Source organism: Betta splendens, chromosome 9, assembly GCF_900634795.4.
Source record: "Betta splendens chromosome 9, fBetSpl5.4, whole genome shotgun sequence".
NCBI lineage: Eukaryota > Metazoa > Chordata > Actinopteri > Anabantiformes > Osphronemidae > Betta > Betta splendens.
This window is the reverse complement of record NC_040889.2, coordinates 5,764,614-5,777,384: the sequence shown is the minus strand read 5'-3', so window position 1 is coordinate 5,777,384 and position 12,771 is coordinate 5,764,614. Positions and strand designations below refer to the sequence as shown.

General features: G+C 41.7%; 3 protein-coding genes across 3 annotated transcripts; 1 reads left to right on the top strand and 2 right to left on the bottom strand.

The window, feature by feature from the left end:
• Nucleotides 1-3,730: 3,730 nt before the first annotated feature.
• LOC129604612 (NACHT, LRR and PYD domains-containing protein 3-like) lies at nucleotides 3,731-6,235 on the top strand. The gene is made up of 3 exons (XM_055511825.1): nucleotides 3,731-4,349; nucleotides 4,612-4,689; nucleotides 4,941-6,235. Exons 1-3 carry the CDS (start codon nucleotides 4,076-4,078, stop codon nucleotides 5,585-5,587), a joined length of 999 nt encoding a protein of 332 aa, XP_055367800.1. The 5' UTR covers nucleotides 3,731-4,075; the 3' UTR covers nucleotides 5,588-6,235.
• Nucleotides 6,236-10,230: 3,995 nt separating this feature from the next.
• LOC114863124 (histone H2B 1/2) lies at nucleotides 10,231-10,979 on the bottom strand. Its single transcript, XM_029163970.3, has one exon. It carries the CDS (start codon nucleotides 10,953-10,955, stop codon nucleotides 10,581-10,583), a length of 375 nt encoding a protein of 124 aa, XP_029019803.1. The 5' UTR covers nucleotides 10,956-10,979; the 3' UTR covers nucleotides 10,231-10,580.
• A 912-nt stretch (nucleotides 10,980-11,891) lies between these two features.
• LOC114863132 (histone H4) lies at nucleotides 11,892-12,357 on the bottom strand. Its single transcript, XM_029163979.3, has one exon. The coding sequence runs from the start codon at nucleotides 12,322-12,324 to the stop codon at nucleotides 12,013-12,015; it is 312 nt and encodes a 103-aa protein (XP_029019812.1). The 5' UTR covers nucleotides 12,325-12,357; the 3' UTR covers nucleotides 11,892-12,012.
• Between the last annotated feature and the right edge of the window lie 414 nt (nucleotides 12,358-12,771).

Below are 12,771 nucleotides of genomic sequence, written 5' to 3'. Positions count from 1 at the left end.
TAAAATCAAAAGACTGCTCTCACTAAGTCTCAAACTTGGGGAAAAAAACTTTGAAGGTACACACCTTAACCACTATAGTATCCAGGATTCATAGAAACAGTATCATCAACTGATTTATTGTTTTAGCACCGCATGGCAGGAGTGTCTGATGCCTTCCCCTACAGTTACGTAATAATATTTACCACCTTGGCTGCTCCAGCCAGTGACTATTGAGAACATCCTGATACACTTTATAAATTGCAGCAAAAAAACACTGTCGACAGCGAACACAGATGGCTACATTCAACACCATGTCTGCATCGGCTTGCCTGCCACAAATCGAATGCTGCAGTTGGGAACACGCACCACTGAAGAAAGTCCGGTCTGTCTAAGTATGTAGCTGCGTATTTCAATTCTAAACTGGCCTAACTAGTAAATACTTAAAAATACTGTTGTACTAGATACTATAATCGTCTGCTCCCACTGAGTCTCCAACCCAGGAGAAAATGTTTGTACATGTTAACCACTATGCTGTCCAAGACAGAATTTCTTCATGAGCCTATATAACACAGTTACACTACAGCATTGTAGGTCCAGAGTGGGAGCCGGTCGCCATCTACAGGCCAAAAAGTCGTGACACGCAGTCCTACATGCTGAAAATTAGGCGATAACGCAGGAGAAATGGAAACAAATTACAGTAGAGAACTTTTGGGGTGCTATGATTGTACCTGCAGCATCGGGCCCTGTCTCACCTAGAGTCCACTGGGAGCACTGTGAGAGATGTTTTTTTGATTTCTCCAGTGCTTTCAACACCATCCAGCCATCACTGCTGAGGAGGAAGCTGGAGGTGGCAGGCATGGACCACCATCTGCAGCATGGGGGGCACCTCAGGGGATGGTGCTCTCCCCCTTTTCTGTTCACACTGTACACATCCGACTTTAAATACAACTCCTACCACTGTCACTTGCAGAAGTTCTCAGATGACAGTGCTGAGCATGACTGACTTTGTGGGCTGGTGTGAGAACAACCACCTAATCTTAAACACTGGCAAAACAAAGAAGCTAGTTTCTTACTTCAGGTCCCCTCCACCACACACACCGGTGAACATCCAGGGCTCAGACATAACATCTAAACAATAAACTGGCCTGGCTAAAAACAACAGGTGCTCTGTATTAGAAGGGCCAGAGACACCTCCACCTGCTGAGGAGACTGAGATCCTTTGGTGTGTGCAGACAGCTGCTAAGGACTTTCTATGACACTGTGGTGGCCTCAGTAGTCCTGTATGGAGTCGTCTGCTGGGTGGGGGGCAGTTCAGGCAGAGACAGGAAGAGACTCAACTAGCAGGTTCAGAAAGCTCATTTCATTTTTATTTCTTGTGCTTGTGTAATTAAAAAAAAAATCTTGAGTAGAACAGAATAGGTAATACTGCTGTCTATTTCTATGCTCTCTTTGTCTTAGTTGTGCCTGAAAATAACATGCCTTAAAAAAAGTACAAGAAAAGGAGAAGTATTTACTGTTACAGATTCCTTCACCCTTGTTTTATTTTCACTCTGGCTGTCGAGCGTCGAGCTTGAGTGAATTTCCTCCATTTAAAGGTAATGTGACATTGCTGTAGTGAATCTTGATCATAGCTTTCACACCAACTGATAGTTTGTTTCGCTACAAATCTTCCGCACACATCTTAACCTTAGAATGTGATAAAAAGACATTCTCCTCCTTGTTATGTTAACTAGAGTCAAAGTAGAAAAGTTCTTTAATGTTTAGTAGTTAAACTGATGGGGGAAATATTAAAGGCGGGTATTTGTATTTTTGTTTTTTTTTTCTATTATTTATTTGTACACTGATTAGTTTTATTTGTTAGTAAGAGGAACTGAACACGTGATCCAATGGGACTTAATTCCTCTTTTTACATGTACTAATACAGAATATAGAGTTGTGACATCTGTGGGACAAATAAAAACAGATTCTATAAATATACTTTAGGTCGCATGACATGGACGTTATTGAAACATAACTCCTTTGGGATATTTCCTGTCAGCAGTGAATAATTCGCATGGTTGTTACTGGTTTTAAGTTTTTACAACGGATGCTCTTTCTGACACAACCCCTCTATTTATCCGGGCACAGAAGTCATTGGCTTGCAACTGCAATTCATATCTGTGACCTGGGCAGCGCAACGCTAACGCTAACCCTGCACTAAACGGCCGGTACATGGAAGTTGTTAATATATAATTATAAATAGCCTTCAGTAAAAAGCAAGTGAGCTTCAGGGAGCAGACACTGGTCCTCAGTAGATGCAATGGGACAGAGGGTCTGTAAACCTGGATCAGGTCTCAGGTAAGAAGGAGCTGCTGATCTGATCTTTCTGCGTGTAAGTTTTCATGGTATAATATGTAGCGGATTCAAATTAATATTTTAATATTAATGTAGAAACATTAATATTCCTCGAAGTTGAGGCACCAGGTTTGTTGAGTTGAGCAGGCGTGCCCTCTCTGATCTAGGTCCCACGGCCTCTGGGTTAGGAATCGTCGATGACGGCTCGGGGTCAGCAAAGTTACAGTCAGGCAGGTTGAACTTTACAAGGTGTTTAAAAACATCAGCACTACTTAAACTAGCCAAAAAGGGAAACGGGCTGAAATCAGATTTAATTAGTTAAATTTAAAAGTCAACTAAGGACTGTTTGTAATTTGCGTATTGTCTTGAGATGACTTTCTAAAGTAACAAAATGTTACTGGGGGGTGTTTTCCAACCATTACTGTGTTTTACCATGTCTGTGCCTCAGACAAACATTCCAGAAACCTGCTTATTTCATAGAAACACCCAGACATTTACCAGGTGAACACTCTGACTCTGGAAGACAACGATGAGCCACATCGTCTAATTCTGTCACAACTTTTACTCAGTGTTTAGAGTTTGAACACGTACAGTACTTGCAGAAACAACCATGGTGGAGTTACGTTCACTGACTCTAGCAGAAAATGTTCTCTGGTGCTGCTCCGTGGACAACATTTCCTCTTTGACTTCTCACTCCCAGTCGGCTCCTCGGCTCTTTCCTACATTTAATAATGAAACCACACTCCACCACATCACAAGAACTTCAGTAGTTTTACATGCTCTATTGTTTGTTCGTACATTGAAACCTCCACTCCACTGATTTCTTTCCTCTTCCTGGTGAATATTAGAGTTTTGGTTTTTCTCACTAAACCTTTAAATGCCCATGAATGTAACCGTTCCACAACCACATTCACTGCCTCTTGTGTCTTTTGTTTAATACGTCTGATGTTTCTTCCTCTTTTCTGCAGCGCTCCATCAAACAAACAAGAATCAGTTTATATAAAAACCTAATTTATCCAGATAGAAACAGTAGTGGATTAATGCCACCAACCTGAGGGAACATTATCTACCAGATACTTTACAGACACAGACTTCCACCTCTGACCTGAATAAATGTGTTAATAACAAATCTTTGTTCTTCCTGAAATCTCTATTGTCTTTACTTTAATCACGAGTCCCTCCTTCCAAACCATCATTTATACAACTTTCTCACTGCCATAACTGATTCCTTCTATCAAACATACACTCGGGTCCATGGAGGCTCTGTCTCCTGATTCCTCTGATAACGGGACAGACTTCCCTTTGTTTCCAGGTAATGTCAGTCTGTCAGTGATCATTCTGTCCTTTATCTGACTTAGATGTGATGTCAGAGCTGTTGGTCTCTAGTTTACAAGTCATGATGGATTCTTCCCTGGTTTCCTAATAAGAATAATCTCTGCTTCCTTCCATCCAAACCCTGCTACTGCTCTTGTCATTTATTGACAGTTAATGAAGGATCCATAACACCAGCAGCATCAGCACTTCTCTCCAGAACTCCAGCATGGGCTGTTCTAGTAATAACAACATTTACTGTTACTGAGTCTCTGTGTCAGGCGGAAGTGGAGAGACGACATTCAGACTCATGATAATCATTCAGGGCATCATGATCATGATGGGCAGGAACTCAAAGCTGAGACCAGATGGTTGATGTAAAACTAATAATCTAAGGAATAATCAACATAACATCACTGTGGCCAATAATTTTCTTTATCAGGGAGTCGGGATGACATCAGAGAAGCTGTTAAACATTCTAGAAGACTTGAAAGATGAGGATTTCTCTAAATTCAACTGGTTCCTGCGGCAGCCTGGAAGCCTGGAAGGATTCGAAGCCATTAAAAAAAGGCGCCTGGAACACGCATCACGATTTGACACAGTGGATGTGATGGTGCAGGCATACAAAGATCATGGAGCAGTGGAGGTGACCAGAAATGTTCTAAAGAAGATCAGAAGGAACGACCTGGTGCAGAGTTTGTCTGACAGCAGCTCAGAATCAGGAGGTGAGTCACACAAGTAACTCATCCAGTTACTGGACCTTAAAGAAACATGTTGACTGATGAATGTACTGTAGGATCACACTGACCTGGGAAGTCAGTCAGATCAGATGTTTGTATTTAACACAGATTTACCTAAAGTGACCTTGTCCTTTTTCTAGTTTGTTGCTGGATGTAGAAGCAGCATCAGGAGCAGTTTAGTGATCCACTACTCACCTAATGATCCTTAAAAGCAGGAACTAACAGGCTGAATCTGTGTCTCTGTCAGTGGATGTCAGTGATGCTGGGGAGACGTCAGAGACCAGACCAACTTCCTCCTCTCAGGCTCCTCTTCCTCAGACTGAAGGTGAAGCTGCTGCTTCCTCTGATAACCAAATCCAAGCGTGTGAAGCAGTAAATGAGTTCCTCGGTCAAACATTTTCTCACGTTTGCGGGTTCTGGTCTAATCTTCTTTTATTTGGGTCAAAGTTCTTCTCGTCACTAGTTCTACTGTTTCAGGCTGTTTTATTATGTTTACTAACACAAAGACCTGAATCAGTGAACAAGACATTTGTTGACACCTCACACTTTGTCTTCTTTGTGTGATGTTGGACCCAGATGTGATGGTTCCAGTACCAGAGCCACAGCCCATCACATATTACCAGCAGACGCTTCAATCAAACCTCCAAGACAAGTTTCTTTGTATGAAAGAAGGCTGGTCAGATGACAAACAACGTCTGGATGACATCTACACAGAGCTGTACATCACAGCTGGGCCGGACACATCAACACACATCAACACACAACATGAGGTCCGACAGGTTGAGATCACACAGCAGAAGCAAAGTTCAGCAGAGGAGCCAGTGAAGCCCAGTGACCTGTTCAAACATCCCCCTGGTAAATACAGACGCATCAGAACAGTGTTGACCAATGGAATCGCTGGGATTGGAAAAACGGTCCTTGTGAACAAGTTTGTGTTAGACTGGACCCAAAAAAGGTCCAATCGAGATGTGCATCTGATTTTCCCCTTCACCTTCCGTCAGCTGAATCTGCTAAAGGGACAGAAGTTTAGTTTGTCAGAGCTCATTCATGAATGTATCCCAGAAACTGTGTCCATCAGTCTGGAGGCTCTGAATTACATCTTTAAACATCTACCGTCATCAGGAAACAGCAACTATGACAAGGGCAGGTTTAAACTTCTGTTTGTGTTTGATGGACGGTTCGGCTCACCGCTATTCTCCGCGCTTATGGGGTGCCAAATGTAAAAGTAGAACCTATAACTAGTTTTCTCACATTTAACTAAATGACACAACATGTTTTCTCACATTTAGTTAAATGTGCAAAAGTCTAAATGTAAATGTTAAATATAAATGTAAATGTTAAATATAAATGTAAATGTTAAATGTTAAATCTAAATTTAAATGTTAAATCTAAATGTTAAATGTAAATGCTAAATGTTAAATGTTAAATGTTAAATGTTAAATGTAAATGTTAAATGTTAAATGTTAAATGTTAAATGTAAATGTTAAATGTTAAATGTAAATGTAAATGTTAAATGTTAAATCTAAGTGTTAAATGTTAAATGTAAATGTTAAATGTTGGCCGAGTGTAAAACTGAATATTCATAAATGGGCAAGTAGACTCCATCCCTACCCTCAAACAGCGCTGGTCTCAGATCAGAGACGCGAACTCAAACACGACATGTGTGTCACTGTTTCCTGCACTGTGGAAGTAACAGCCTAGTGCTGAAGGAGCTGCTCAGAGCCTCTACAGTGGTGCAGGGGGTGGAGGGGTTCTCCATGACGGATGTTCATTCCAACATCCTTCTGTCCACCACCTCCTCCATGGACTCCAGTGTGCAGTCTAGGACAGAGCTTTCTGAACCTGCTTGTTCAGTCTCTTCCTGTGTCTACCTGAACTGCCCCCCAGCACACGACTCCATACAGGACTACTGAGGCCACCACAGTGTCATAGAAATCCTTAGCAGCTGTCTGCCCACACCAAATGATCTCGGTCTCCTCAGCAGGTGGAGGTGACTCTGACCCTTCTTATACAGAGCGTCCATTTTGTTTGACCAGTCCTGTTTATTGTGGAGGTGAACACTCATGTATTTAAATGAGTCCACAGTCACAATGTCTGAGCCCTGGAGGATCACTGATGTGGTTGAGGGGTTCTAACATGGCGTAACAATGGCACTGTCATCTGAGAGGTCCTGTACGTGACAGTGGTGGGAGTTGAACAGCGATGTTGTTCTGCTCCAGACACTGCTCCAACTTTCAGCTCAGGGGTCACCCAGGGCTTGTTATTGGAACCACACTGTATTGTATTTTAGTTGGCACAGTGTTTTCCACACAAAATTTTATGGTGTCTGTTATGCAGTGTGTGACACTGTCAATGTCCTCCCTATGTGGACTACAAAGACCTCAGTCCATATCTTCACAGTTTTAACCTGTGGTGTCTGTTGTTTAACCACTGGAGTGTAAGCAGGAGAGAGATGAACCAGGTTATGGTCAGAGCGTCCTAAAAAGGGGAGAGGGGTGGAAGTATATGCCTTTTTGACGTTGGCATATAGAAGGTCCAGAGGGTCCCTTGTGTTCCCATACAGAAATTAGACAGGGTGGCGGAGAGGGGGGTGTGGGTTTTTATGATGGGATCTGTGCCTGATATTTAAAAAAAGGTGAGGAGTGTGACGTGGATAATTAAAGACACTTGACCATCATGAACACAGACTATAAAATACTATCCAAAATCATGATGATTAGACTGAACAATGTTTTAGACAAAATTAGAGAGAAATAACAAACATGTGCAATTAAAGGGAGGATGATGTGGGACAATTTGAGCATATTAAGAGAAACAATCCATAAACCAGCAGAATAGAAGAGCTTTTACATCTTAGGCTTAGATCAAAGAAAAGCTTTTGATTAAATATCTAGAGACTATCTATGGGACACAATGGAGGCATGTGGCTTCTCTGAAGTCTTCATAAAGATGATTCAATGCTTAAATAGAGAATCCCACATCAGAGTGAAAGTTAATGAAGCCCTAACAGACAGCTTTAAGGTGCAGAGAGGAGTGACGCAGGGCTGCACTCTACGTGTTAGCCATCAGTCCGTTAATTCATGAGATCAACAACCACAGGAACATCACTAACAGGTACGTCGACAACGCACAGAGGAGCAGCCCTCGCTTACGCTGACGACCTCTGTGTTGTTATAAAAGACCCAAAAGAACTAGACTCGTTATTAAAATATCTAGAATTATATGAACAAAAGGAGCAAAACTAAATCATAATAAAATCGAAGGATTTTGGATCGGAGCAGAGTATAATAAACCAATCATTAACATCCAGATTAAAGAAGAAATGAACATATTGGACTTCACCATCTGTAACAACAGATGTAGTGAAAGAAACTGGGAAAACAAGGTGAGTGTGATGTAAAAAATGGGAAAATAAAAAACACCAATTACAAATCAAGAATTAATGTAATCAAAACTTTCGTCCTCTCTAAACTTCTGTTCTAAACTAACATCCTCCCCCCATAAAAATCAATAAGCAATGTGTGAAGCTGATCTGGGGAACAACAAGGGAAGTTATTTATAACCTTTGTTAAAATGTTTCTGTTCCTCTCCAATAACTCCTCCTGGCTCGGAGACTCATCCATGTGGCACAAAGGGATGGGCAGAGCTCGCAGCGGCCCCTTTTACAAACTGCTCTATGGAGATTTTATTGCTTCACGTAGACATCCGAACTTTTCAGGGATTCGAAGTACCAGCAAGGAAATCTATAACACGATAATAAAATATAAATATGGTGAAAAAATAGTATAAACATTTACCTACTTGAGGGAACGCAGACGTCATCGGGAATGTTCAGAACAAGGATCTCTCACAGAAAAACAGAGACACTCGCTGGCTGATGAGTGTGGGAAGACTCCCAGTCAGAGCTGTGGTCTCATGGAGCTGTTATGTAAAGACCACACTGCCCCATGATTCACTGGACGGATGAGACTGAAAATTGTGCCTTTGTACTATTTCTTATCCAACACAGTCGTCATGTGCTGGTTAGGTGCAATACTGAACTGAACATTCTTACACAAACAAATAATCTCTTGTGCCCTGACGTACATCAAGTCTAAACATCTGATGTTCCATTTGACTGAATAATACTTTATGATATATGTTTGTCTTTTACATCTGGCTCCATCCTATCTGACTCCCCACCAGACCCAAGGCTGTAAAACCGAATGCATCTTGTCTTGAAAGCTCGGTGTTCCTTCCTTTGGATAACAAGACATGACGATGCAGAAGTGAGAAAGCAAACATTCTCACTCACAGCGAGATAAGGTGGCGCAAACAATTCCATTGCTGCAGAGAGACATTCCACCAGAGCCAGAGAAAGGGGTTAAAAGGCAGAAGCAACTTGAGGATCGTGGGCTCTTTGCATCACACCTTCGTGGTGTGTGCACTGATCTCCCCAGCTGGTTTTTGGTTTGTTGATGTGCACGATCAGCATCCATGTTTTTGATTTGCTTTCCCCATTATTTGTCATTTTCTTTATTATTTCAATAAATCGCACAAAAGGACAACTCTCTCATCTGCCTTTATTCCAAAATTTCCACCACAGAGACTCAGCAGCATTTTCTAATTGACTGGTACAGAGCGCAGGAGGTTTGGCACAGGCAGAAAGGCCTGATTTTGGGTTTTAAAATAAATAAAGAGCGAATTATATTCTTTATTTTAAAGAATATAATCCTGTTTTGTACAGGATACTGGAAGAAAGATGGACTCCTAAACAATCTGAACTCTTCCAGTGGATAATCTCCATGGTCACTGTTCAACTCTGGAAAACAAGGTGCATAATGTTTATAAATCAAACCGTAATTGATAGTGACACAGTTATAAAACAAACACTCCAAGAATTAAGGAGACAAAGAACAATAACAAACGTAAGCTTCCATGGCACTTGTTGGATTTGTAAATATTTAATCTTAATGTTTGTTTTTTGTCTGATTTTAATTTCCCTATTCTTAGTATTGCCACCACTACATGCAATATAATTTTATTGTTTAATTATTATTAAGATGTTATTTAATGGTAAAAATATTATGTTACTGTAATTCTTAATTTCAATTAATATGGCCTTGCCTTCTTTTAAGAATGTAATATTGTATTATTGAGATATTGAGTGTATATGGATGTTAGAATGTATTAAAAAGTGTGCACATGTGAAGTGTTTATATATTTCTTCTTTCTTTAATTTACATGATTCACTATTTCCAACATATTCAGCTGCTGCTGAGAGACGGGGTTTAGTCAGTGATTCTGTAATGAATGTGTGGATTTTTTGGCAACTCCATGAACATGCAGTTATTAACTTTCTTCAGGAACAGATATAAACGAACTGCATTGACTCTTTCTTAAATCAAATACTCACCCATGTATTTGTGCTACATGCACGTTTCCGCGTTGCGCGCTTAAGCGCCTGTTTTATTTAGAGGAGGAGCTGAAAATTATGACACGTGAAGCCTCCACGTGACTGATTCAGGAAGCGGTTCGGGTTGTGCCGCCAGTTTTGACAGCGAAATAAACTCCTCAAACTCCATTCAAGATGTTAATTAGCGTTGATACAGTTTAGAGTCAGTTGAGTGGAGTGAGGACAGGAGGAGTTGTGATAGAATGGAGCCAGCGATGAAAAGGAGGATTTCCCGTGTGGGAATTTTTTGTTTCTGAACAAAAATGAATAACTTTACTCTGTCCTGTAAATAATTGGCCAAGTTACACAAGCATAACCTTGTCCTTTCACTGTCCTCTTTCTGAAAATGACGTGGTCATAATCAGGCAAACAGCTTAACCTGCCATATTGTGATATTATTTGAAACAATACATTAAAATATGTTCATGGACTTGTGATTTATGTATATGTATTTGGTTAAACACTTTGTGATTCATAGTCCTTTTCAAGAGACATAACAGGCACAATTCAATTCAATGCATCACGCATGATGTGGTTCAGATACAGCTGCCTGTGATTACACACTTCGCCACTAGGTGGCTTCCTGTGCACATGAAGCTTTCCAGAGATTGAACCGTATTTGGCTGAAGTGGTTATATGCCTCAGCTCACAATTACTAATAATGTAATCATGACAACAATCCCCAAACACGTAAAACAAACCTGACAACAGGTCTATAGTTCTTCAGTTCAGTGTGTGGCTCTGAAAAGAGCCTTTGTGTTTTCTGGTGCTCGTAGCAGCGTCTACTTGGAGCTGGTGTACTTGGTCACCGCCTTGGTGCCCTCGGACACCGCGTGCTTGGCCAGCTCCCCGGGCAGCAGCAGCCTGACGGCGGTCTGGATCTCCCTGGAGGTGATGGTGGAGCGCTTGTTGTAGTGCGCCAGGCGGGAGGCTTCGCCGGCGATGCGCTCGAAGATGTCGCTGACGAACGAGTTCATGATGCTCATGGCCTTGGAGGAGATGCCGGTGTCGGGGTGGACCTGCTTCAGCACCTTGTACACGTAGATGGCGTAGCTCTCCTTGCGGGTCTTCCTCTTCTTCTTGCCGCCTTTAGCGGCGGTCTTGGTCACGGCTTTCTTGGAGCCCTTCTTGGGCGCAGCCTTGGCGGGTTCAGGCATCGTTGACGCAGATAGATAACAAATCAATGTGCTGCGTAGAACTAGAGCGGCTCTTCTTATACAGACTGTATGCAAACTCGGCTGTGTGCTCCCCGTGCCGTGATTGGCTGAGCTCATCTGTGGGCGAGTTCAGTTTCCGAGGAAACAAGAGACTGGGCAGTTGACTTCCTTTCATAGAAGAATTTAGCGTCATTGTCTTTATATTGTATATTGATTATACGTTTGAACACAACTGTTAGAGTAAAATAAATATTAGTACGATACCGTTTAATTTATCCACTTACTGCAAAGAACTGAATGAACCATATTGTACAGCTGCTAGAAGGATTTTTATTTTTAGAAAACCTGCAGCTCCACTTGAATCATGGATTTATAAACACAAAAAGACCTACATACAAAACAATCAGACCTGGCACCTCTTCCTTTGGTCTTTTACCTCAGAAATAACTTAAGAGGAGGAGGAGGATTAGTATGATGTATTGCTGATTCTAAGACACAAAGCTACTGTACAGATTCACCCACAGTTATATGACCTACTTGGTTTGTGTGCTGTCTCCTTTGTAAATGTGGCATCACAGCTCCTCACAAAACATGCTTCTTACATAGAGAAGGGTCTCCGTCCAAATGACAAATGTGTGTATGCTGATATATCATCATGTTGTACAACTAGTGGCCAATGCTTGATGTAGGAACCTGTGGCTTTTTTGTATTGTTACTTTGTTTCTGGTCCCTTCTTTCAGCATTTCTGTTCTTAGACCAACATTTTTCCCTTTTGGGTCAGTAATAAACTGAGGCTTCTGTAACTTAAGTCAAGAAGAGATTCTGTACAGAAAACACTTTAAATTTGAGACCAGTCAATATGACTCACGCCAGTTAGGACACAAAGCAATATGATAAATTACTATATATACACACACACAATGAGCACCGCTTTAAGAGTACCCTTGTCTCAAAATGACGTACACCGTTTCTTATACTGTAGTTCAAACCAGGAAGTAGCTCATAGCGGAGTGTGTGGCTCTTAAAAGAGCCTTTGGTTGTGGTGGTTGTTTCGAGTTTAGCTTCCGAAGCCGTACAGAGTGCGTCCCTGCCTCTTCAGGGCGTAGACCACGTCCATGGCGGTCACCGTCTTCCTCTTGGCGTGTTCGGTGTAGGTCACGGCGTCACGGATCACGTTCTCCAGGAAAACCTTGAGCACGCCGCGAGTCTCCTCGTAGATCAGACCCGAGATACGCTTGACTCCACCTCGGCGAGCCAGACGGCGGATCGCGGGCTTGGTGATGCCCTGGATGTTATCACGGAGAACTTTACGGTGGCGCTTGGCGCCTCCCTTACCGAGTCCTTTTCCGCCTTTGCCCCTACCACTCATTGTTGATCCCTGACTACGAGCTGTTAGAATGAGGACGCTGGAGGAGAGTCTGGTTTATATTCACGATGTGAGGACGTGAGTGGAGACAGGGGCGAGAGGCGTTTCATTCGATACAGTCTGTTAAAGTCAACGTCAATGTGCGTCACCCGATGGTCTTTCATTTTGAAATAATCTTTTGATTACTTGATCAAAAAACTCAATAAAATAAAACTCACAGTAAAATACACAATAATACTGTGATAAACACCTCCTGTCATTAATTGTGTTCTTTCTGAAAAGCCACTTTAAGCTTTATGTGGGCTCATAGTATAGAAAATGTACATGCCAATAACTCATCATAACTAACTCATTATTTTTTGATTGTTAAGTGTTACATTAACCACTGAAGTTGTCTTAAAGTGTGTTTTTTTCCAGAGCATGAACACTACTAAAAGATACAATTGTTAT

Bases quoted from the DNA above. Each gene is read 5' to 3' on its own strand.
- LOC114863124 (XM_029163970.3), bottom strand. From the start codon at position 10,955: ATGCCTGAACCCGCCAAGGCTGCGCCCAAGAAGGGCTCCAAGAAAGCC.
- LOC129604612 (XM_055511825.1), top strand. From the start codon at position 4,076: ATGACATCAGAGAAGCTGTTAAACATTCTAGAAGACTTGAAAGATGAG. The intron at 4,350-4,611 runs GTGAGTCACACA...TGTCTCTGTCAG, and splicing joins CAGCAGCTCAGAATCAGGAG to TGGATGTCAGTGATGCTGGG. The intron at 4,690-4,940 runs GTGAAGCTGCTG...TGTTGGACCCAG, and splicing joins TCCTCTTCCTCAGACTGAAG to ATGTGATGGTTCCAGTACCA.
- LOC114863132 (XM_029163979.3), bottom strand. From the start codon at position 12,324: ATGAGTGGTAGGGGCAAAGGCGGAAAAGGACTCGGTAAGGGAGGCGCC.